The sequence below is a fragment of the Xiphophorus hellerii genome, chromosome 4 (genome assembly GCF_003331165.1).
Source record: "Xiphophorus hellerii strain 12219 chromosome 4, Xiphophorus_hellerii-4.1, whole genome shotgun sequence".
Lineage (NCBI taxonomy): Eukaryota > Metazoa > Chordata > Actinopteri > Cyprinodontiformes > Poeciliidae > Xiphophorus > Xiphophorus hellerii.
Genome location: NC_045675.1, coordinates 10,279,385 through 10,305,371, shown reverse-complemented (window position 1 = coordinate 10,305,371; position 25,987 = coordinate 10,279,385). Strand labels below are relative to the sequence as shown.

Here is a 25,987-nt window from a genome sequence, read left to right as displayed (position 1 = left end):
AGACAGTCAGGGACATCCACTTCTCATTTAGGATTGTACATGTGTTTCTACTTCTTAAAATGTGATTCTTGACATTTTGAAAAAAACAAATCATGTATGACATGCACAATAATTTCGATTTTTGTTATAATTCATATCTAATATAAAATAACATAACAGTGGAGAGAAATATATTATTTCAAAGAGATGTCACAGTGAAACCTACCTTTAGCTTTTCTTTATTATTTATCTTATCTGCTTTTTAAGTATTTTCTGTAAGTAGTAGGATTACATACTCTATCTAGATTGATAGTTTTTCCTCTCTCTGCTGCAGCAGAAGCAGAGAAGGGCTCAGCATCTGGTTTGATAAAACAAAACGAATAGATGAAGACCTGAGAGGCACCAAACTCAATATGGGAATTTGGAAAACAACAGCACCACCTGCTGTTTCATAGACTAATTATGTCCAGTGAAGTGCTAGAAAAGATCACTTATATTTAACATAAAACTGAACCCACAAAAAAAGGACTAAAAATAAAGAAAACTAAAACAAGATGACTTAAAGATGGCTTTAAATACCATAGAGGTATTTAAGTATTTCCTGCTGTAGCTGCAGGAATGGGAGTGAACATTTTCTCTGTCATTGTCATTTGTGACCTTGCTCTGAGCATGTCACTGTTTGAACCTGTTGACATTTTGTGATTTACACAACACAGCCCTTTTTGAAACCTGATACTGAAAACAGTGAAAATCTGAATCTTTAATTGATTTGACTGATTTGAAAACCCTTTTGTATGACATATATTGTTTCATCAATCTTTATAACAGAAGACAGCAAAAAAGATAATGCTGTTTAGTTGTGTTAATAAATCACAGAATAGCAAAAGTTACCAGTATGTAACTTATCATAAAAAATTCCCTTCTCACCCACCGCGGGTGGTTCTTATCCTCTGAGCTCGGGTCCTCTACCAGAGGCCTGGGAGCTTGAGGGTTCTGCGCAGTATCTTGGCTGTGCCAAGGATTGCACATTTCTGGACTGAGATGTCTGATGTTGTTCCTGGGATCTGTTGTAGCCATTGGTCCAGTTTGGGGGTGACTGCCCCGAGGGCCCCGATGACCACAGGCACCACTGTGGTCTTCACCTTCCAGGCCCTCTCCAGTTCCTCCCTGAGGCCCTGGTATTTCTCTAGTTTCTCGTGCTCCTTTTTCCTGATGTTGTATATATATATATATATATATATATATATATATATATATATATATATATATATATATATATTTGTTAAAACTGTCACTATGTCATGTCAATATGGTATAAGACAGAGACAGATCACATGTGGAAAAGAAATCAAGCTCCTCCACCTTCTCTAAGTGCTACTATGGATAGCTTTCACAAGACCGGACCGGAAAGTAAGTTACCCCAGCAACGCGCCATCTTGGTAGAGAAAGACTACTTGGAGGTGTACTCTTATATTCATGTCTGAAAGTGTACTTGTCTTGGTAAGCAATCGCTAAACATGAGCAGCATTACCGATGCTTAAGTTCGTTTTTTTAGTTCAGTGTCTAGCAATATTACATCTTATGAAAATAGTAAACAAAGCATTTATGTTTGCTGAGAGATGATAATACGATTAACTTGATGCACACTCTAGGACTCGAGCATATTGTAAGTGCAAGTACCAAAAACAGAAAAAAAATGAACAAGATTAAAAAGTGGTTACCCAACAGAAGTTGCCATGTTGCCTCCTTCTCGACTACCTCAAATGTGTGATGCATAATAAACAATCGGAATGTAAATCTAAGCAAACTAACATTATGTGATTGTAAATTTGGCCATAGCTGTGATCGAGCGGAAGTGTTCCAGCAAGAAATGTATGTTTGCATTTTGTATTTAACGTCTCATACTCTGTGAAAATGAACCTGTCATATCAGTTCAATACAACATCGAATAACAGCATCACAGTTTCGGATATTTTTAGGAACTTCTGAAAATGTTCTTACCGTAAATGAAGTGATGATCGGCGCAAACCCGTGACATATAGATATAGTCCTGTGTTTCCTCTGGATATTAGCCAGCTACATTTGTTGATGCGCGATGCTTGGTAGCAAAGTTTGCACACCTTTATGAAATGGAATGAGCATTTCTCTTTACTGTTTTATCGCGTTTGTTTTTACACCGAACCCAACCATATCCAACCATTGTGGTTCTACTACTTGGAATCAATGAAATGGGTCAAGATGGCGACACAATACCCGGATGTCGGAAGTGCAACATCATGCATGCACTTTTTTTTTTCTTTTTTTTTTAAATATATATTTACAAACCCCAAAGCAGTAAAACAAAGAAGTATTCAAATAAAATTCAGATATTAGAGGAATGGGTACAGAATGAATAATGATCTAAAAAGAAAGGTGAATAGATACAATAGATGAATAAGAAAATAGAAAAATAAACACTAAAAACAAAGGATGTTTTGAGTTCCAAAGCTGCTCAGTACTCAGTAATTTTGAGAAGTGTCTTAGCATTATGATTCACAATTTCTTTAAGTGTTTTTACAAATAAACTTGCGTATTTGTATAATTTTCAAAGAATTAGAACAGTGTGCACCAAAAGGATGTTTTTTTCACAGTCCAGGATAAGACAAAAAAATTTTCTTTTTGGCAGAATTTTACTAGCTGAGAAATATTTGATTTAGCCATTTAAACACATCTTGCCAAAAAGCTTTGGAGAACTTTAAGTGAAGTAATAAATGGTCTATAGCAGTGGTCCCCAACCAATTGGTACCGGGCCGCGCAAGAAATAATGAACTACTTCCGGATCTTTTATTTTGAAAATCCTAAACCGGATTTTACCGGTTACGTCTTGCGCGTCAAAATTGAGCCAATTTGCAGCACAGCAGAATGAGTAACAAAACAACATCGGAGTACTGCGCACGCGCAACACCCCCTCCCCCTCCCGAACAACAGCATCGGACTCGATACCTCTCTCCACAGCAAAATTGCGAAGGGCTGACCGGTCCGCGCGACTAAAAAGGTTGGGGACCGCTGGTCTATAGTATATCAATAACATTGTTGCAGAAGGAACAGTTGGTTACAAATTAAAAAAAAACACAAAAAACAATCAGAGCCAGGAAGATGGTATTAGTACTGTCAATCAGGCCCATGTATCTGCTGCTCAATGTGCTAATGGTGGAGAAACAACATACCAAAGGATAACTTTCATTCTCTGTCATTGGTGCCCATATAACTAGCTTGAGCATTCATGATAGACTCTGCTATCACAGAGAAGCTGTAGTGTAGCAGAGAAGAAGAGGGAACATGTGAGCAGCGCATACACATGTAGATTGACAGTATGACTCTTCTCTTGGCTCTGAATGGTTGTTTCTGATCGAGCAGTGTATTTCTGCAATTAGCACTGGGCATACTGTGATTAGGCAGAGGAGTTAAATTTTTTAACAGATTATCTGTTTTTTTACATCACGACATAGTGGCAGTATGAAAAAGTATGTAAAAATATATTAATAAAAGTTACATAATGCAGTTTCTAAACAATACAAAAATTCTTTGCTGCTTTTGATTGTTTAGCTTATGATTATATTGGGCAATTTATAGTGGGACTACTAGTTATGAGAAATGTAATATATAGTAAATATGTAATATTTAGTATGTATGTATAGTGTCATAGACAACTTATTTACAACTTTTTATCTTTTTGCTCATTTTATGACAGCAAAATCAGTATTTAAAATGATAGATTAAAAACTTTTCAGACAACGTAAAAAGTTAGTTAAAGTGTGCATTTTCGACGCATTCTTGCGTTTTTTTTGTTTGGTTTTATTTATTTTCAGAAAATGGTGTCAGCATTCCTGCTAAAACTCAGATCAGATTAGTTTGAGAAACCAGTTAACCATGTGAGATATTGGTCAATAGCATAAGATGGTGCGTCCACACTCAGAGCTAAAAACAACAAACCTGATACCTTTTAACACTTCGTCAAAGATGGACTGCTCCTCTCTTTATGGCTCCTTAAACATTACAAACACAAAAGAGAGTGTACAAGCAGATGGATGCACATGCAATCCATTATCTGCAGCCAACCGGACACTGTCCTAGATGCACAATCAAACACACACAGATATACACCCCCACATACACAGTGAAAAAATCCATTTGCACTCTTTAAAGTCATAGAAAATCGGACCAAAATTGGAAGCCGGTCTGCATTGTCCCGATCTCCTTTTGGGTGAACTGAAGAAATATTAAATCTCAAATGCACATGAACACAGTACAGAGCGCTTACTGTGCACTTACTCAGACAGGTATGCAAAGGTACATACATGTGCAACCACAAACAAGCAGAACAGGGTGGTTAAAGGTCTGGACCTGGAAGACCCATCTGTGAAGAAAAAGGGGGGTGATAGAGAGAGAGAGGCGAGACAAGAAAAGGAAAATGATCACACTGTGAAGCTGAGGTGTAAAGAAAAGGAAGATGGTCATGCAATTTGGATTGGAGCAATATTAAGGCATCCTTTGGCTATGGAGTGTATTAGTGTAATACCATTCATTTTATCAGAGTCAGGACCTGCACTTGGCACCTTAAAATGTTGAAACACTTACATGTCATCATTCACAGTTTTTTTTTTCTTGTTTACCAAAAGAAACATGCTTTATATGACTGCACTTTTAATCCATGGATGAAATACAAACAATGAATTGAAGAAAAAAATGGCATCAGAGCTAATTAAATATTTATAAAAAAGAAAAAAAAATCCATACAAACATGGATTCTGACTATTTGTGTGCACTTTCATCCCAGTGTTCAGAGAAACCCATTAGGGAGTAGTGAAACCCATGAGGATCAGATTGATTAGGGCCGAAGTTCTTAGCCGTCCTACTGAGGATTAAAGCAGCTGAATGTTTCATTTAAAGCCACGTGGAGATCAAAAGAGAGCATTCTGTTCTTTTTTCCTCACCTGCTCCTCCTTCTGCCTCATTTCTTTCTCATTCCACTGTTGGCTTTCAGCTGTATTATGACAAGAACTACAGATTGTCTCGTTCACAATTACAGACCCAGCCCCAGTGCCTCAACATCATTAGCTCTCCATCTGTCAGCTCCCCAACAGGTTCCCACTGTAGTGGCCAACAACTCTGTTTGTTACATTCTTAGCCAGCAGCCACCAGAAACTAAACTCTGAAATCTGCAGTTGAAATTCTTGTACTGTCATTTTCACATCCATCTTTACCTCATCATTTTTGGCTTACATCGTCTTTCTCCACAGTAACCCATCTTTTTCTTTCCAATTCTCATCCTTTTCTCTGCACTCCTCTCACTCCCTCCATCCTGTCTCCTCAGACATTCTCCCCAAAGTAGACTTAGGTCTTGTGCTGCTGGTCGGCAGGAGATTAGTAAGCACAGAGGATGGGAAGTGTGTGAGAACCAGTTTGCACTCACCTAGAAGTACAGATAATTCACACATTTTGCAGAAATAGAGGCAGCTAACCCCAATCAGTTTCTTGCATCACATATTCAGCACTCACAATGCAGAGACTCTCCACATTTGATTAAAAAAAAAATTCTTAGTGGAGTTTATGTGAACTTGAAGATTAAAATGAGTTAAGGAAACATAAAATAAATGTGTAGTTCATACATGTTTGCATCTTGATGCATGGAGGATAAGATGTAGCCACAAATAGTAGCAACGGTGACACTGGTCTCAGCAAATGGGCTGTGTGGGTAACTCTATCTGTGGAGGGGGAATACAGCAGCGGTTGGGTAATGGAAAGGTCATTTACCCATTCCCCCAGGTACGGGGGGGCTGGTCTGACACGGCTCGTTTGTCACAGTTCAATAACTGCCACTCCAGGGAGAGTGAGGGAGAGACAAAAAAATGAGTGCGAAAAGGCAAGGAACTGTGGGGGTGTACTTGTGTGTGTTTGAATGTGAACTGCAACCCTGGTGAGTGAGAGTGTGCTCAACCCCTGGAAGCACAGCTGATTCCCAGGCCTTGTCCTTCCATTTGAGGCCTCAAACAGGGTCAAGGCGAAAGCCAAGCACCACAGACTCAGACACTGAGAAGTGAAAACGTGTAAGCCTTGACCTGGAAGGAATTTTTTTTTTTTCCTTTCTAAGTGGTAGATGTTTGGTTCTCCAAGAGGGAATAGTTACTCTCTTTCTGAACCCAAAGATCATTGCTCTAGAATAATGGCAAACTTCAAGCTGAGACTTTTGACCAAGTGGTGAAACCAAAATAAAATCTGCATTTTTGAATGCAGGAGGAAGATTATATGGAGGTTTAAAGAACAGATTTCAAACATTAAAAGTACTTGGTAGTGTTAATATTTATTTAAAAAATGTCTTAAGTTCATCTATTTTTATATTTCATTCATTTTCTTTGCGATATAAAATATTCAACATTGGGCAGGATTCCACAGTTAGGCCCTGTGCCAGATGGAGCCTGCATCTTGTGCTTAAATAAAAACACTTTCAAACAACATAAAAGTCACAATGCAAATCTGACATATTTGTTCACAATTCATTGAAACACAGTCATATTCAGATGTACATCAGATACAGTTAAACCACAATCAAATGTTCTGTACATAATATTTATGTGAGAGTGTTGAGTTTTTTTAAAAATGAATTTAAAATATTTCTAGCTTGACTTGTACTTAATTTTATTTGACATATTTCTTTATATGTTGGCCAATTTTTAGTTCTATTGCATATTTTATTTAATTTTAATACCATTATTATTTTTTGTTCATATTTTATAACTGCTACAAATCTTTTGACTCAAGTACTTTTCTTAAACAATTTTCAAATAATTTTTAAATTTAGGTTTTTATATTTCCACTGATTGTTTAATATTTAATTATTATTGTACTTTAGCCTTTCTTTGCTGTTGTATTGTCTTTTTCATTTCTGCAAAGCACATTGTGTGGCATACATGAAACAGAAAGTGCCCTATAAATAAAAACAGGATTAAGTACCTGGTGTGTTATAACACTACTTTAACCGAAACTCTTTATTAATTTATAAAAAATTAACTTTGTTGAAAAAGCTTTCAGAGTTAAATGAGGCGGTTATCCCCTAAATATATATGTATTCAAAATAAATAAATAAAACAAATAAACAAAAACACTTCAGCCCACCAAGTGCCATTATTCTCAGTTGGCTGTATTGATTTGTACTGTCCCTTTAACATGCTGTTAGGTGTGTGACAGAACGATTCCTGGACTTCTTGAGAGGCCCAAAGATTTTCACACATGTCATTGAGCAGCTGGTGAGAGACGCCACTGTCTGTCCTTCTCCTCCTCACTTTGAAAATCAATAAGATGCTTCCGTGTGCTCATTCACGTGGATCTGTGTCTTCCCTGAAAAATGCCCGAGGCACAGATTTGTACTCCTCTGAGCTTGACTGAGGAGATCTGGGATTCTGATGTCCGTCCCTCCTTGGAGATTTAGGAACTATTGTCTCTGTGCAAAAGGTGGGTTTGATCCTAATGTTGTCAGGCTGGCTTTGATGTTCTGGTTTATGTCTCCCTCTTGTGGCCATTACAGAAAAGATCAGATGAGTTAAGAAATACTTCGAGAAAAGGAAAGGCAATTAAGTCGGGTTATCATACAGGTGCCTGTGAATAATTTTAATATTATCGTATTTAGATGTTTAAAAAGTTATTTTTCCGGTATATTTAGTTGTAGAATACTGGTAAATTTATGATAGCAAATGATCTATGCTGCTGCTGATCTTAGTCCAACTATGTACTTTTCTGCTCACCATTATGAGCCTGGTTGAAGTGCTCAATGACTGGCTGCTGGACAACTTGCAAGACTCATGATGACTGTATAGATTAGGGGTGCTCAAGTTCTGTCCTCAAAATCGACTTTCCTGCAACTTTTTGACGCATTGTTTGTCCACTAAGCCTAAATAAAACGAACGGGTTGTTGCCAGGCATCTGAAGAGCTGAATGACTGAGTGCTGATAAGGAAATCCAGCCAGTTGATTTGGGTGTGAATTGGAGAAGAGATGCATGTAAGTTGCAGGATAGTGACTCTTGAGGACTGAATTTGGGCATCGATGGCTGTAACATGGCCACAACATGGCAACAAAATAACATTACTGTGTTAAAAATCACTTTTTAAAATTGAGTTAAATATTTATTTAACATTTTGAGTTGAATCATTGAAATGAATGTACATTTCAATGATATCAGATTTGAGTGAGATGAACCTGTATAAGGCATGTCAAAAGATAGTATTCCTTTTGTCTGAGCCATAAAGTTTGAATAAAAAAACACATACAGGAGCAAACAACCTTAAAAAACCTTGTGTGCTCTCTTGATAAAACTACAGAGCTATTTAAGTTGAGTGAAACTACACTTTTGATATATGTTTTTTTTTTTATATATTGTTAATGGTCATAACTCAATAACTCAATAAAACACAGAGATCTACCTAATAACTTTGAAGCTGTACAGTGTCATGCAATCTTTTTTTTTTTTTTACACCAAATGATAGTAAAAGAAACTACATTTCAGGAGGGGGGGCTGAGCTGCCTGTGGTCAGTGACATCATGGGACACAAGCTCTTCCTCATTCAGAACACCCAAAATGACTCGCCGACATTCGGGCTTCTGCAGGTTTTAAACACAGATTATCTTGCCGAGGGTCTTCAAAGCCTTAATCTGCTGCTTGTAGCCTGCAGACACACAAATCCTTATTTAAAATAAAGAAGTTAAATAAGCGAAGGGCAAACTGAGGAAGTGGCTGCTGAGATGGCTCCTTTGATGTTTAAAGACGCGTTTTGGGTAAGTCACTTCTTGTGGTCTTGTCATTGTTTAAGACAGAGAAGGGCGATTTAAATTGTGCTTCCTTTTATCTTGAGATATTTTTATGCTAAATTAATTGCATTGTATTTTTATAGTATGTAAAATATCCTAAGTAGTTAAACCAGCAAGGAGCAATGATCACATCATTACAACTCTGATGTTAATCACATAGAGAAGTTAAAATTACAACTAATAGTAGAAAATAACTTTGTAATTGAGACTTTTACTGTTAATGTCTAAGCACAACTCAGAAAAGTGGCAACTATGGTGACATATTTCTATTTTTTACCAAGTACAAATGTTAGTTCTGCATTTTTACTTCGCAGAGACTCCAAGATAAAAAAAAAAAAACAAAAAAAAAAAACGGGACATTTTGTAATAGCAGTTGAGCTTTGGTTTTTGTTGAAGCATTTCTCTTTAGCTTGTCTTCTGAATGTAGAGCTCTGACTTCACCTGCCACGCTGGGTACGACACCATGATCCAGAGGCTGCGCGATGGGAGGCAAATGTGCAAAGATATGGAGGAGCTTTTAAAGATGAGGTGGATTATTTTTCTTCAAGTGACCGAAACTAAACTGCACCCATTAAAACTGCTGAGACTGTAAAATTATCTCATTTAATTAGTCTTTGTGAAGAATACCCAATGTTCTTCACAAAGACTTTGCTTTCATTGTTAATCTGATCCCTTTAGCAGTCTCAGCTTTGTATTTATCACATTAATTTAAAAACAAAATTCCAAAAGATATAGAAAAAAGGAATCAGAACTGTTTATTTGATTGAAAGGAGCATATGACTCATAATCACACTCCAACTAAACCCAAACCATAACTCATATCTGTATTACTGTAAAAGCAAGACATTTTATACACACTGATAATACAACTCATGATGTGTGACTTAAAATTTTAAATTAGAGCTCAATATAACTTTGAGATGCAAAATTAAACACCCAGTTACTTCAGTTCAGATTCTTTGTTAATTTATATTTCAGCAATTGAGAACAAACATCTCAAGATACTTTACAAGATAAAAAGGTCAGAATCTTATAAAAAACGAAAACATGATTTTAACATAATGACATCAACCCAAAACAGTTCAATCAAATGAACAGGTTGAAATACAGTTATGTACATGTCAGTTTAATCTGTAACACAGTAAGGTCAAATTCTGTTTATAAGATCATTTTATAAAAAATATTCTATCTAAGGAAACCCGTCTCGTTACGTTGACTCATTGACTTACATTACTGGCAAATAATAGATACAACAACATATATTTAACTTCAATTTTGAGAGTTAATATAAATACGCGTTTGAGTAATACGTGCACAAAGGTGAAGCATTGAATTTATTTTAGCCATGTTGTGCAGCTTAATAAAAACCAAGTGTAAGTTCTCTGATTCTTACTGAAGTTACCACATGTTTTACTACACAGGGCAGTGGCAGAGGAAAAGTACGGGAAGGAACTGGTGACAATTGCTCGGAAAGCTGGAGGACAGACAGAAATCAGGTAAACAAACAAATTAACAAAAAAATCAATGGTAAACCGAGCACAGCATATATTGACATATTAACCATATTATTAACCATAAGTTACAGCAGTTAGTAATAGTTATGAATGCAAATGAAACTGACTAGTAACACTAGATACAAAACCCCGGCTCTTACCTTTGAGTCACATTCTTTTCTTAGAACAGCATGGGTCTGTGAAGCCCAAAAGAAAGAAAAAAAAGTGTGGCCATGTCTGTGTGCATGTGTGTGTAGGTATCGACTTGACAGTTTTCCTCTCTGCGTACTGTAGGGCATTACATATCAGTTTCCTGTTCACTGTGAGCAACAGCAGTGTAAAAAGTAACCAACTAACTGAATAAACCAAAGCCAAGGATGTTTCAGAGACAGCAGAACAGCAGTTTATACCTTTCCATGATTTTTCACTGATTCACCTGCATTTTATGTATCCTGAAATGTCAGCCTTCAAGCTATGTTTAAATGGCTTGACCGAATCATTTCATAATCATTACTTTGATTTATTTCCCAGCACTTTGAGAGCGTCCTTTGAACAACTGAAAACACGTAAGTCTGTATTCTCTGCAGAATAACTTTGCCAGGTTGTGCTGGGACATAACAGTGATATTATTAGATTTTTGCTCTCTGCATTTTTGTTTATTACAGAAATAGAGAACATTGGCAACTTTCACATCCAATTATCTGATATATTGAAAGAGGAGGTGAAAAACATTGAGACTTTCCGAGAACGTCAAAAAGAGCAGAGGAAAAAGGTACTGGGTGAAAGTTGTTGCCTAGCAACTGACTAACTAAAATCTAACATGTGAGTGGTTGAAATGTTAGCCGCCCAATCAATATTTCACTGACACTTCCTTTAATTGTTCCCTCCAATGCCATGTAAATCCATTTGCATGAACTTAGCTGGTTTCTGTAACTACCTGTTTCTTCTCTGCATTTTAGTTAGCACAGGTTAATTTTAGGTTCTGTTTTTTTTTTTTTTTAGTTTGAAAGCATCATGGAGAAAGTTCAAAAGAAGAAGGTCAGCTTGTACAAAAAGACCATGGAGGTAAGACACTAGAATAACTTCTCAAAGTGGGAATCAGTTAACTCAGAAAACTTTTTCCCTGAGAAGTTATATTTACTCATCATGCTAATTTGCAAAACTCTAGGAGTAATGAACTCTAAATGCGAACAATATGTAATTTTACATTAATACAACAGAACTGAATAACAAAATAAGCTTTCTGTCTGTTCTTGTGGTTAGCTGTTGCATTTCCTTTCTGTTTCTGTTTCCCCCAGTCTAAAAAGACCTATGAAGTAAAGTGCAGAGAGGCCGAAGACGCAGAATCAGTTGAGCAAACAAATGTTCCAGCCAAAAATGCTGAAAAGGTAATGTATAGACATAAATCAGCTCACTGATATACAATATTTCTTTATTAAGGCTGCCCTATCTTAGACTTATAGCAGCTAATTAGCACATACAGTAAAGCAGACTGCAGAATATGTTGAAATAAATTTTTTTAAGCAAACGTTTTCCCTGGTTATGATTATCAATGATGAGCTCAGTTCTGTTCATATTCTGATAAAGTCTCCAGATAAGAAAAGGTGAAAATGTCTTGCGGTTATTTCTGCACTGTAAAGAAAAAACATACAAACAAAGAAACCAAACGTCTCTAATTTATGGCTGTGGTTGCCAGAATTTTATTGTATAAATATGGTAAACAAAGTAATACATAACTTTGTGGTGGCAGGTTTAATAATTTGCAAATTAGTATTTTGTCCAAAATATCTGATACCCCAATTAAAATCAATAAAACCATCATTGAAAAAAAAGCATCATAGACCACAGCAACACATCAGATACATAGGTCTTGAATTGACAGTTTTTAAAATTTATAATATAACTGGGATTAAAGTTACAACCACAAATCTACAACCAGAGATACGATGGAGAGGTTTGGATCGAAGCTTATTACTGTACTTAGACGTACACATTTTTCAGAATATGTAGCTGTACTTAAAAAATGAGGTAGCTCCACAAAATATTGACTCAGGGGAATAAAAAGTGCATGCCACACTTTTCAGATTTTATTCATAGAAAATGTTGAAAATTACGTATCATTTTTTCCTTCCGCCTCACAATTACGCATTATTTCATATGTCGGTCTATGATTAAAAAGAAAAGTAATAAAAACGATAAGTTTGTTGTATTTATGTGACAAAATGTGAAAACTGCAAGAGGTGTTAAGATTTATGCAAGGCGCAGTATGTAGGACGCTGAATGGCAAAAATATAGAGGCTGGGTAGGTGGGAAGGTGTAAGACCACAGATAAGGCTGCTATGACAGAAGAGGACACTAGAGATGAGGTTAAATGGAGGCAGACGATCTGTGTTAGCAATCTTTTAAGAGAACAACTGCAAGAAAAACAGAGATGGAAACAACCAGAGGGCAGAATTGTTGTGTGAATTCAAATGTCAGTTTCTTATGAATGCTTTACTCACAGGCAAATTATTCTGTTTAGTCTGTCAGCTGTCAGGTTGTCTTTAAAAACCCAATAGGCTGCATGTACATAATGTCCCTGTTTAAAATTTGATTCACAGGTGCGTCACAAAGTCAAACAGTGTCGACAAGCTGCCACTGAAGCAGGTATGAGTCACATTTCATAACTTGATATTTCTACTTTTTAACAGCAGAGAAGGTGTTCTTATAATCTCTCAGAGCCATCTGTGATGTTTGTCTTTGTGCTTTGTTCGCTTCATTCATTGCTTTCAGTCCAACTGGTTGAAATTTGCCACAAAGTACTGCATATCATGCTGCGTTTACTTCATAAATTAAGGAAACTGAAAATGCAGATGAGAAAAGAAGAAGTGGCAGCTTTGAATAACTACCTAAAGCGACTCAACAGTTTCTGACGCCAGTGTCCTTAAGAAACAGGAAGAGAGCAACACTCTGACACACAACATGAGAAAACCAAGTGTGCTTCAGTTGCTCCTGCTGTTGCAGGTTTAAGTTTAAAGCTCTTTGCAGCTCACCTTTTTAGAATATAGTTCATAATTTCTGTGTGCAAAACTGTTTGGTCTTTGGCATTTTTTTTGAAATCCAGTTTAAAAAATGTAATACGCCATCTGTGACAAGTTGCAACAAGAGCATGACAATATTTATTCATAAATATTTAAAGTGCTTATTTCTAACTCTGGTGATTATGGACTACAGCTATAATCAAGATTTAGTTTCTAAAAAAAACTTGAATATTAACATCAAAAAATGCCTTTTAACACAGAAATGTTGGCCTGTTGTACAGTGTATATACTCAATATACTTGGCTAGGGCTCCATTTGTTGCATTGTGAGAGAATATGACCAACTCATGGCACCTCAGTGTACCACCCTTTAGTTCATTTGCATTGTTTTGTGCTCATTTGCATTTTGTTTTCTGCTGTTGTTACTTTTTCTACCGTGCATTTTCTATACGCTTCACTTTCCAGTGATATTATTGTGTACAGCACTCTGGGATCTGCCAGCTTATTTAACGACCTTTGTATCTTATCCTCATTGTCAGTGACCACCTACTGCTCAACTGTCAAGCCAATCTTTATCATGACTGTGTAGGCCATACATGGCCATAACATACAGTAACATTATTGTTTTGCTGCCTTGTCACTGAGTCTCAGTCTTTTATTGTTGCTGAAATATAACACACTACTCTGGACAAAGTCAGTTAATTTCCAAGAAAGTCTCCACTAAAATAAAATATAATTAAAAGGAGGGAAGCTCAGGATCTATTCCACATAATGGAAATTCAGCTTTTTGAGAAAGAAAATGTGTTAACCACCACCCACCATAATATTCTGACTTCCTTGCAGAGACGGTGTACCTCACCAACATCGATCAGCTTGAAACCGTTCGTCGAGACTGGGAAGAAACCCACAAAAGCACATGTGAGGTACTGTAGACGGCATATTCCTGTTAGCAGATCTTTAACCTTCTCCTAATCCACCATAAGATCTTAACTCCCAGACTAAGCCTCAAACCACATCCTCTAACAGAAATAAAACACTCTGTGTGTTGACCAGGCAGGAAGTTTACTTCATGTTGCACAGAAAGTGACAGAATGAATTGTTATGAATTATTCTGATAGAAAAACTATATTATTTACAAAATTATTTTATATGATAGGTTGAGTGTTTTATAAAAATGTTCTTTAAGTTTCCTGTTCCTCATTTCTTGTTCCTCGTTTTACAAAAGACAAAATGTCGAATGCATTTCAGGTCTTCCAGCAGCTGGAGGGAGACCGGATCAACAAACTGAGGTGTGCCCTCTGGGATCACTGCAACCATTTCTCCATGCAGTGTGTTAAGGACGATGAGGTAATTTGTTCTACTTTAATCAAAAATAAATTACTAAAAGGTATTCTGCTTGGATTTCACAAAACAGACATTTACAAATAGCATATTGCTGAATCTTCAACCAGCAAATTGTTCATTACTTTTTTAAGTAAAATGCAGAAGCCAGTGTCGACAAAAAAAAAAAAAAAAAAAAACCCAAGTTACTGCATGATTCAGCAGCTTGTAGCACCTCCTTCAGTAGCAGTGACTTAAAGACATCTTTTAAACCTGATCTGCCTCTGATTTTTGTGGTGGAATAATGTTTGTTTTTTGCACCTTTGTTCATAGTTTTCCTGATATTGTTCAATATAATTTCCATTGGGTTGAGTAATGTACTTTGACTGGACCACTACAGCACCTTAATTCCTTTCTATTTCAGGCATTTTGTGGTAGGGTTGCTGTTGAGCTTGTGATCTTTTTTCTGTGACCTAATTTGGGCAAAGCTTTAGTAGTTACACAGATGGGCTTTCACTCAACTCTTGATTGCATTGGCTAACAAAGTTGCCATGAGTAAATCAATGGACCCCAAGTCCTGTGCCAAAACAGGCCAAAGTCATTAGTTCTCTACCACTGTAATTGGTATAGAGGATTTTGCTATTATATTTGTCACATTTTGTCTCACTACAGTTTCAATCTTAATTCCATTTTATGGAGATCTTTTGTGAAAGGACTAATACTGCATAGTTTTTAACATTTTCCACTGATAAAAATCTCACAATGTTTTGCACGGCTAGAGGCACATCTAGAAGTTTGAACTTTGTCGGTTCTTTGTGGCAAATTAGCTCAAGCTCGGGCAAAATAGATGGAAAATGTCAGTGAAGAGCAAGTTTCAAGTCTAACCACAGATTCTGCATTAGATTTAGGTCTGGACTTTGACTGGACCATTCTAACGCATGACTATGCTGTAATCGAAACCATTCCAGTGCAGCTTTGGCATTATGTAGAGTCATTGTCCTGTTAGCTGGTAAAGCTCCACTGCAATCTTAAGTCTTTTGTATTTACTTTGTATTCAGCTCCAACCATCTTCTCATCAATAATCAGCTTTCTTGTCCATTCTAAAGAAAAGAATAGTCTGACCACTATGTTTTACTTTTGGCAAAGTGTGTTCAGGGTAGTGTGAAGAGTTAGTTTTATGTTACACAGGATGCATGTACAGCTAGTGTAATTTTGGTTTCATCAGATCAGAGCAACTTTTTTAAGTTTGCCTTATTTCCCGTTATGCATAATGCATTAAACACTCATTGCTAAGGCTTCCTTCTTGTCATTCTTCCACATTTGTAGGTTTTTGTGGACTGTACAATTAATATTCTCCCACCTAACAGCTCCTCCAAAGTTGGTTTGGCCTCCTGCCCTGCCTGTCAAGTCTTCATAGATTTGCAGTCTTGCTCTTCCCATTTCCGGGTGATGGATTGAAGAGTGCTCTCTGAGATGTTAAAAGCTGTAATGGATAAAGCTCTGAACTCTTCACAGACTAGTTGTATTTAAACCAAAATTACCCTAAACACAGATTGACCCACTAATTAGGTGACTTTTAAAGGCAGTTCTTTGCCCTGAATTTTATTTAAGGATATCAGAGTAAAAGGGCTGAATGCAAATAGATGCTAAGCATTTCAGATTTATATCTGTAAAAACAAAAAACAAAAAAACACTTCAGAAAACCATGCATCAGTTTTCTTCTGTGTTGTGCTTATAACACATTTACTGTTGGTTTAATGGCATAGAATCCTCCTAAAAAAATAGAAGTTAGTGATTGTTGCCAAACAAAATGTGGAAACGTTCAGGGGTATGAACACTTCTGTAAGCCACTGTCTCTCCACTACAGCAGATTTATGAGAGGCCCAAACTTACAATGGTGCACAAACTCAACCATCCCCTTACAAAAAGACAACCAAACTCTCTCATAAACACTGCTATGATTGCATTTTGTGAACCATAAAACCTTTATTTAATTTGTGAAAGTTTATTAAAAGGTCATATTAATTCTGTTTTGCACCTAGATCTCACAGCTTCAGTCTGAAGAGCTGTCAAACTTTATCGTTAACCACAATTTCAGATGTGTCTGATGCTGGCTCAAAGTCACACTTAATTATTCTTATTTACAAAAATCACCATTCAATCTCACATTCACCAAGATGATGCTTTTGTGAAAAAAAAAATTACAGAGGAAATATTAAAAACTCAAAATTGCATGTATGGTCAATTAGTGTTTTCAAAGCCAAAATATCATGTAGGTTACCACTCAGATCCAAAATTTTTATTTCTAGGCCATGACAAGTTTTTTTCAAGAAATGAAATACAATTTTATTAATATTAATAGTCATTTCTATGAGACAGAACTTTTGTCAGTATTTCAAAGGTATTGAATGCAATTGTTTTAACCTGCTTTATGAGCAGGATACATCCTGGACACAAAGCACTGCCTTTTAAACCTGTCTGTCTCTTGAATAAGTTTATCAGTGGGACAGCAGCAGCCTCTTTAGCCAATGCTGTGGTCTAATGGGGGGGGGACTCATTAAAAAACACACTGACCTTAAGTCTGGATAATTACCAATGATATATTCTCATTACTGTGCACTGGGTGTAACAATACACTGAGCTGTTACAACATTCACTCTTTCTGACCACTTCCAAAAAAAATAAAAAATAACAACCTCAAACAAAAACCCAACAGAGTGTGTTGGTTCACACAGAAGCAATGTTCAGTTCTGACTTCCTGCTTGTTCTAACTCAGCTGTATGAGGCGGTGAGGACGCTTCTGGAGCTGTGTGACATCACCACGGACAACAACTGTTTTATAGAGATGAAAAAGACGGGATCAAAGCCACCAGGTGAGTTAAAGAGAAGTAGCAAAACAAACTGAACAGGAGTTACTGTGCTTCTCCACTTCTGACCTTTCTTTTCTTTCAGCTCACTCTAAGAATACAGTTGACACTTCTCAAATGAGCAACTTCCCTTTTCTTTTAACAGATCCTATAGTGTTTGAAAGCTGCTACTCAGCTGGGATGAAGAGGAACAGCAATGGGCAAGCTTTATTTCCTCAAGCAGACATGTCAAGAAGGTATGACAACTAATAGGATTACGATGCAAAGCAGGGCCCCTTTAAACCACGTTAATCCAGTGTCAGGTTTTTGGTAGCACTTTGGTGAATCTGAGGAAGCCATGGTGTGTTTTCTAAATGTCTTTGCATTTATGTGGATCACACAGGAGCTCAGAGTCTTTACTCAGAAGGTCTGTGAGCATCAATACTGAAAGTCCCACAGCTTCACGGCCAACCCTGGCGTCTGTTACAGAAAGTAAGAACAATTTATTTTTATACGAACATTTTAAAACAGATTTCTCATCGGTCAGTTTGCATTAGAAAATTTACCGGTAAATTAAATCCTATGATGAAAACCAAACAAAAAACAGCAAATTATTTCTGTTTTTCATTTGTAATTTCTTTCTTCTTTTTCAGGCGAAACAAATGATAACGGATATGCGCCCCTTCCCTTATTACCCACTGCCCCTGAAGATGAACAGTTCTATGTTGTGCTTTATGAGTACACAGCCCAGGTGATCCTCGTAGGACACAAACAAAACTGATCAACAACCAGTTTTGTATAACAGTTACTCAATTATATTTATTTTTTGTTTGATTTGTAGGAGCAAGATGAACTGTCTGTGAGCAGAGGGGACATAGTTCAGGTCCTGGTCAAAGAAGAAGATGGCTGGTGGACAGTGGAGAGGAACGGGTACAGTGGGCTGGTGCCAGGAAACTATCTGGACAAAATCTAACTCCAACCCAAACTATACGTACAGACAAGTATCTATCAATGATAGCTTCTAGATTTGCAGCCCTGACATAAGTTTAATCAAAAATATGATTAAGTATGTGACTGAAACCTGTTTACAGGCTGTAAAAACAGGAGTCAAGTCCCAGACACTGCAGGCAAATATTTATCCCTGAACAAAAAAGGTTATTTATGTAACTAATTTAGTCTGGCAGTCGTGTACAAGACCACTTGGGGCCCTCGTGTCAGGACAGCCGCATATTTCACTCATTCCCCTGGCCGGCTCTGTTCTAAAGTCTTCTTTTTCAGACACATCCTTAATCTTTATGGTCAGAAGCTCTACAACTGTGACAGCTTTCAGAGGCAGATTTTATAAAAATGTGTGAGTAGAAGGGTGAGGAAATTACAGAAGAAATGTATTTTGCTAAACAGTTTCAATTTCCATTTAGGCAACACAACTTATGAGGTACAATGCAGTTCTTGACCTAGCAGGGCATTCAGATAGCAGGGCGTTCAGATAATATTTTCATCCAAGAGTTAGTGCAACTAACTCTTTAATTAGTTGCACTAATTAAACAGGTTTTATCTTATTTAGCACTATTTATTTAGCAACAATAGTGTGCTTGGACTAATGGTGAAAAAACAAACTACTTTCTTTTATAACGTGGTTTTAAAAATATGTGTTCAGGAAGTGTTAAAACTCATAAAGGCAGATCTGATATTTTGGTACAAGATAAGGAAGTGAGGTTTGACTTGTGGTATTTTAAATAACCTATTAAGTAGATGGTGAATGTTTGTGAGCATTTACAATGGGTGTAATATTTTCTTTAGATATACTCTTAATCAGTTGTTAGCACAAGTTAATCAGTTGTTGCACTTCTATCAGCAATTAGCTTTGCCAGTCTAGACAGTCTAAAACAGAAATACAAAATAACTCGTGGGGAAAGTGAATATATGAACAATAATATATGATAAACATTTCAATCTTTTAAACCTATGTTTGGCTGCACACATAGTTAATTTCCTACTTAAATGAATTTGCTATGTGTAATATATTGTGAATGAGGTGGCAAATAAAAGCAGTCCATGTTAAATATTTGAATTTATTTGTTTCTAGTGTGTTCTCAAGTCAAACACAACTTTTAAGTGCCTCACATTTCTCTTGTAGCACTAGTCATATCTACGGGATCAACTTAGCAGCCCAAAAAAATAACAGTACACAACGTCACAAACATGGTATAAAATAACATTTCATAGTTCTTCGCATCAGGTTTCTAACTAGGAAAACAAACTGAAGTCATCCTGTGAATTTAACAAGCTGAATGCACACTGAAGCGTTTATGTAACACTGCTGATGAATGGTACAAATGGCACTGCAGTTTATACTGGCAATGGCTCACTAGTGAAGCCTGATTCAGAGAACATCTACACCCAAACAGAAAATACGATAGCTACAACCTAAATATCTGAGAACAAATAAGGATACCTAGCTGCAACACAACAGATAAAAACAAACAAAAAAAAATCACTTTTCTTTTAATATTACTTATAGTCAATGATTTTAAACAGTTACTGTATGGTTATAGAAGTCGAGAAATAGCTTATGCAACTAAATAACTAAGTGTCTCAAGGGTTCCGATCATTGTGCAAACATCCCTTACAATACTCATAATCATTATCTTCATAGATGAGCTCAAAGAACTCTTCATCATCATCATCATTGAATAAACAGAAATTTCAACACAAGTAAAATATCTGCAACATGAATTTGAATTATCAGCCATTTACAGCTTTGGCTTATATACAAAAGACTAAGACAAAACGGCAACTCAGAGAGCGTGTTAATAAATAACCACTTTTCCTTTTGAAACCATCACCCACTGAAACCTCACCGCCAGTTTTATGAGCTGTGCAAGGTGTGCTTGAGCTACGGCTGAATCTAGTGTGAACATGTCTGGTGAAGCTCCTGGACATTTTTTTTGTTTTGTTTTGTTTTACTGAGAGCGGTTGGGCTGTGTCCTTCAAGCGTAGCTGTTAGTGGTAACCAGCAGCTCGTAGGCCGGATCGTGACTCCTCCTGCACAGCACCACACAGGCACAGAGCATGCCCAGCATCTGCAGACAGGAAACGCATAAGTTCAAACACATCTTACAACTTTTTTTTTTTTTTTTGGTTGACTCAGATTACTTAAAAAAAACAAATAAAGGCAAAAATTACTATGTTTTGTGTTGTTATTATTTCACAAAAGAGGAGGAGGACTAGAGAAGGTGATATTAAATTGTATTCATAACTGCAGATGTTGTTCCTGAGATGCTATTTTTAAGACATTACACAAAGTCTGGATCCTTGAAAACAGAATAGGAAATAAAGGACAACTCAAAAGATTTACATAAATCCATTCTACATCATGGCTAATATACGGCAGCTTGCAAAAGTATATACACCCCTGAAGAAACACCAGGTTTTCGTGATGTAAAAACTGAGGCCAATATAAATCATTTCAAAGCGTTTTCCGCAAATAATTATTTGGTCAGATGAACTTACCCACCACAATTCACCTGAAAAAAATAAATAAATAAAAAATCTGCTGTTCGGTTTTCCCCGTTGGATTTTCCAGAAATTTGTTTCTGGAAAATCCAACTTCAAATTATTCATGAAAGATTTTCCCAGACATAGATATCTATGTTAATCCTAGCTTGGGAAGCTGAAATACTCAGGAGCAATGTTACTTCACATGCTATTGGCAGGAATTTGCAAAGCAGCTAATCCAAGAGCACCATTCATTTTCCTTTGAGCTGATTGGCTGTACCCCCAAGAACAGAGACAAATAAGACTGCTTGATGATTTGTGCATATTAATGCATGCCAATACATATTTGGTATTTAAACTATTAAAATGGGCAGTTAGAAGAGTTTTTAGAGGGAGTCTCCAGTATTCAGCGGTTGTGGTGCCTAACCTCTGCGAATCCTGGGGGTCCAGTGTACAGCCCCAGTGAAACATGGTCCTTTGGGGTAACTTTAGAGACAAGGATGAATAGGAACAATTTCAGCAGTTGATGAGAGGAAAATAAAAGGCCATGCCAGAGTTCTGAGCTAAATTCTGTATTCTAACACATTTGTGTGTTTTGTAGATGGATTGTACCTGGAAAACATTTTGAAAAGATTTATTACGGTTTTGTTTTTTGCCCATCACAAAGACTAACGTTTAAACAGACATTTTAGAATCATTCTTAGACGTTTCTGCCTTTTCGGCATTGTACCTCTTACCTGTATTGATGCAAAAGTTAATGCTGCCCATATGACATACATCATGATCTCCTTCAGTTTCTTCACCACAAGTGCTTCACAGCCCTAGGAGAGAAAATAAATGACATGGCACGAGGTTATACATGCAGCAGTATTTCCCTAGCAGCATCCAGAATGGAAAATATAATTAGTTCTTGTGTGTACCTCTTGGTAGAGATCAGCTGGTCGGGTCAGAGTGCCGGTGCAGTTGTTGATGTTAGGCTGGCAACAGCTCACTGGGACGCTGTTGTTCTTAGACTCCTTAAACCAGCGTGTGTTTCTCCAGTCAGAGTAGTTGTGGATACCACAGCAGTGAAGCTAGGGAAAAATTATCAAGAAGAAAAAGAGAAAAAAAATCATTAATGTTTGATTTTTACTTCCCCAATGTATGTAAAATGCTCATAAACTAATAAAAAGTCCTTCAAATTTTGCATATTTCCTCACCTGCCTCTGCACATAGTCAATAGCCCGACTGGGAGCATCCGTGTTGGGGCCGCTGTACTCATTGTAAACCTTCTGGATGGAGTGATTCACCTCATCTTCTACCTGCAGTGGTCAGACAGCCACAAATTATCAGCAAAATATTGTTCAACTGTATCCACAGCAGCAATCTTTCACCTACAAAAACCCGTCTGCAGGAGAATGAGCCTGTGCTTACCTTCGCCCTGTAAATGTAGCCGAGAACAACCACCACACACTCCGTCACAAACACCAGCAGAAGGATCGCAGCAAACTGAAACGGCGAGAAACAAACAATAGGATTCATCACCTGAATCTGAAGGAGAAAGGAATCTCAAGATAACTTCAAATTGTTTCTCACAACAAAACTGGAGTATGTACAGACATCTAAAAACATTTTCAAATTTATTAGGGTTTTCTAAGATGTAAAGCAAGAGCAGCAAAGTTCATAGGATTCTTCCTGTCTGTATGAGATGTTTTAACAGCAGCTAATGTGAGGCCTCACCGGACACAACTACTTCAGTGTAGTTAGGAGATGTCGGGGTTAAGGATGTTTCAAGCTACCTTAGACATTCTCCAAAAGATATAATATCTGTAAAAGGTATTACAAAGTATCATATTTGGGGGCTGAAAAGATTTTAACCATCTTTCTTTCCGATTTTTTTTTATATAAAATGACATAGAAAACCCTGAAAACTATGTGTCACTTCTCTTCCGCTTTAACACAATGCTCTGTTTGCTGGTCTCCAAAAAACTAGACTGAACTTTGTGGTGACAAACGTGGCAAATGTGAAAAAGCTGAAGGGTATTTACACTTTTGCAAGGCGCTAGACAAATGAGCAAATCAGTCAGACCCTGAGCTCCTCCAACCACTGCGCCACCTTCAGGCGGTACTTCATGCTGCCAGGGAACAGAATTACCAGAAGATGACCCAGCAACAGCCCCGCCTCTAAATCCTACCAGCCAGTCAGTTTTCTCACTCTTTAAGTGAAAACTACAAGCTCAAATTCAGCAGAAAGCACTCCCGTCTTAACTGTTCTTAGTCATTAAAGGCTTCAATGATTAAACACATAACCAGTTAGTCAATTTATTTAACTCTAGTATGGATAAGTTTATTTGACTGACAACTTAAATTAAAAATGTGTTTGTTTATCTTTTTAATATCACCAACATGGACACCTGATTAAGTCTGTCACTGAAATTACAAATATCTACAGTTTTATATGTAGATTAAACAACAACTAAACTCCCACTAAAATTTAGTTGAAGTCTAATAGTGCTTATTAAGTGGAATATTATACCACTGCATTATTCTGCATTTAGTATAGCAAAGTAAAACAACAAGCTGGTAATCTGTTAGAGTGGAGCCTGCAGACTTATAATGGAATTTCCGAACCATGACTGTTTTTCCGTGAAAAGAAATACTCAAAAAGAGGAAAAGTTATTGTTCCTGTAAGAAAAGGAAACTTGCAGTGTTGTTTCAGCCAGCTGACCAGCAGTACAAATCATATATTCTAAACCAGTTACTCCAGAACCTTCTCATGCTCGAGTAACTGGATAATTGGATAGAACGCATTTGCAGTTTTGCTTTTGCACTGCTCTCCAAACGATGCAATGCTTACTTACCACAGCAACAATAATTTGGAACTTAGACAAATAAAGGCTTAAATTACCAACAAAAGAAGGAAGTGGTGGCCCAATGTCTGTAATGTGCCTTGCAGTTTGTGTAAACGTGTCTCTGACCACAACAGGAAACAACAGGAATTGGGTTGCAAAAAATACTACATTTTAAGATTTTGAGGATTTGTAAGAAAGCAGCAGTGGGGGAAAGAGTGTAGAAAAGAGTGTGTGGAAGTGATTAGAGATTGAGGTCTGGGTCAATTTGAGTTCAGATTTCATATCCTTGAATGAGGAAACAAACATTATAAAGCTGTCATCTTCAGAAATATATGTGGGTTTTTTGAGGATTAAAACTGAAAAGATGCAGGCTACCATTTCAGTCCAGCAGCATTATTCACCAGCATCGCAAAATACAGTTGAACCCATTTACATCTCTTCTGCCATTTCTTTTTTAAGTCAAAGCTGTCGAAACTCACTGTTGCCAAGCCACAGGAGCTCTCACGTATTGTTGCACAGCAGCCAATCACACCGATGATGAACAGCAGAGTCCCTACAGCTATGATCACCACGGCTGGAATCAGAGTGTACACATCCTCAAAGAAGTGGTCATAGTCGTCATATGTGATGAACACATAAGCTCCGATGTAGCACAGGATTCCAGCAGCAGCCTGCAGAGAGAGACAAAGGGACATGGGTCAGAGGCAGGCCAAAAACCTAGGGCAATCATGCATTTTATAATAAATCAGACAACAGATATGATCTAATATAGAGGATGGATAAATGGTTGTAAGGCTAAAAGAATAATAACTGAGCAGCTCTGCGACATTAGTCAGAAAAATAGGCAAAACAAAAGGGATTATTTCTCTCTTACTTCACTTAATTTCCCTTTATGCGCTGTAGATCACATAATGCTAGAGGTGAAGTCAGCTGTCGCTACCTGCCGGTGACTGCTGCATGCATTACATCACTGCTGCTAAGACTAGAGCTGCATCAACACAACACAAAGCTGCCCAAAGCATGACCGAGCCTCCAATCAACCCCGACCGACCCCACGGTGACGCTAAAACTTGCAACACGTCAATTGGGCCCCGCCTTATAAAATAGCGCTTCCTCACAGCGCAGCGCATCTCTGGCGCAGTCTGCAGCCCTGCTAACGCTCCCAATCCCCGGCCTCATCATCGGGATGCTGCACATTGTTCCACCATCTGTCGTTTTCTTACCCAAAATATGAGATTGAGGAAAACCAGAACGGTTTTGGACGACGTAATCCCGCACTGTCCCATTGTAACGCGAGCGCTTGAAACAAGAACTATTTAATTATTATTATTTTGGGCAACAATTTTCGGTGCACCTGCACCTTTGCTGTTAAAATAATAAAATGGCTTCGCTCTGACTCACCGTTCGGATTCCTCCGGGCTCGACCAATGAAATCACTGCAAACAGAGGCTGGAGGTCACGTGCTCATGCTGACATCACCATTCAAAACAAACAGCCCGAAGGCTTTCTGCACTGATGTGCAGGTTTATCTAAATAAACGTTTTTTAGGTTATTATTTTAGTGAACTCAGCTCATAAAAACCTAATGTTCGCTTTCACAGAAGATTAGAATATTACATAAATCAATAAAACATGTCTTTATTGTAGAAATTACATGCTATGGTCATTTTATGGCTAGAATACTCGCTGTCCAGCATGAACATCCTCCACAAGGAATCTAATGCAGAACAGGCCATTGCTAAAGACCCTGCTTGTTCACAGTCTGCTGTAGTCAAGCAGGAAGAAGTCGGAATAATTAAAAAAGTTCTTTGTAAATTTGTAACACGTACTTTCAAACATGTCAAAAACTGTGTTTTAAAAATTTCTTCTCAAAATCCTGATGGAAAAATAGTCTCACATTCTAGGTACTTCCATCTCTTGGAAAATGTGCAAAAAGCATTAAAATTAATTAGTATATTATTTTATTACAGCTTTACACCCAAAACACCTAAATAAGAATAAAACATTTAATCAGACCAGATATTTTTTGTTCAGTGGGGCAGATCACCGTATTATTATTTATATTTTTACAGAAAATCACGTGCAACTCCATTACTCCATACCAGTTCAAAAACATAACTGCATCTGACACATTTTTATGCTGTATTTATTTAAGTATATCA

At 37.1% G+C, this 25,987-nt stretch overlaps 2 protein-coding genes across 2 annotated transcripts; one reads left to right on the top strand and one right to left on the bottom strand.

The window, feature by feature from the left end:
* Positions 1–8,558: 8,558 nt before the first annotated feature.
* On the top strand, positions 8,559–19,980 carry LOC116718871 (proline-serine-threonine phosphatase-interacting protein 1-like). The gene is made up of 15 exons (XM_032561125.1): positions 8,559–8,786; positions 9,247–9,347; positions 10,241–10,315; positions 10,844–10,878; positions 10,978–11,084; positions 11,315–11,377; positions 11,611–11,700; positions 12,913–12,958; positions 14,175–14,254; positions 14,580–14,678; positions 17,428–17,524; positions 17,664–17,754; positions 17,901–17,989; positions 18,151–18,248; positions 18,339–19,980. Exons 1-15 carry the CDS (start codon positions 8,754–8,756, stop codon positions 18,468–18,470), a joined length of 1,236 nt encoding a protein of 411 aa, XP_032417016.1. The 5' UTR covers positions 8,559–8,753; the 3' UTR covers positions 18,471–19,980.
* Positions 19,981–20,394: 414 nt separating this feature from the next.
* On the bottom strand, positions 20,395–25,222 carry tspan3b (tetraspanin 3b). Its single transcript, XM_032561126.1, has 7 exons — positions 25,050–25,222; positions 24,306–24,497; positions 22,409–22,483; positions 22,195–22,296; positions 21,916–22,068; positions 21,733–21,816; positions 20,395–20,580 (listed from the first exon to the last, which is right to left on the bottom strand). The coding sequence occupies exons 1-7, from the start codon at positions 25,110–25,112 to the stop codon at positions 20,488–20,490; spliced, it is 762 nt and encodes a 253-aa protein (XP_032417017.1). The 5' UTR covers positions 25,113–25,222; the 3' UTR covers positions 20,395–20,487.
* Between the last annotated feature and the right edge of the window lie 765 nt (positions 25,223–25,987).

Excerpts from the sequence above, each read along its gene's own strand:
- LOC116718871 (XM_032561125.1), top strand. The coding sequence starts at position 8,754 with ATGGCTCCTTTGATGTTTAAAGACGCGTTTTGG. Across the intron at positions 10,879-10,977 it reads CTTTGAACAACTGAAAACAC|AAATAGAGAACATTGGCAAC; the intron begins GTAAGTCTGTAT and ends TGTTTATTACAG. Across the intron at positions 14,255-14,579 it reads CCCACAAAAGCACATGTGAG|GTCTTCCAGCAGCTGGAGGG; the intron begins GTACTGTAGACG and ends AATGCATTTCAG.
- tspan3b (XM_032561126.1), bottom strand. The coding sequence starts at position 25,112 with ATGGGACAGTGCGGGATTACGTCGTCCAAAACCGTTCTGGTTTTCCTC. Across the intron at positions 24,498-25,049 it reads TCCTCAATCTCATATTTTGG|GCTGCTGCTGGAATCCTGTG; the intron begins GTAAGAAAACGA and ends CTCTCTCTGCAG. Across the intron at positions 22,069-22,194 it reads TTGACTATGTGCAGAGGCAG|CTTCACTGCTGTGGTATCCA; the intron begins GTGAGGAAATAT and ends ATTTTTCCCTAG.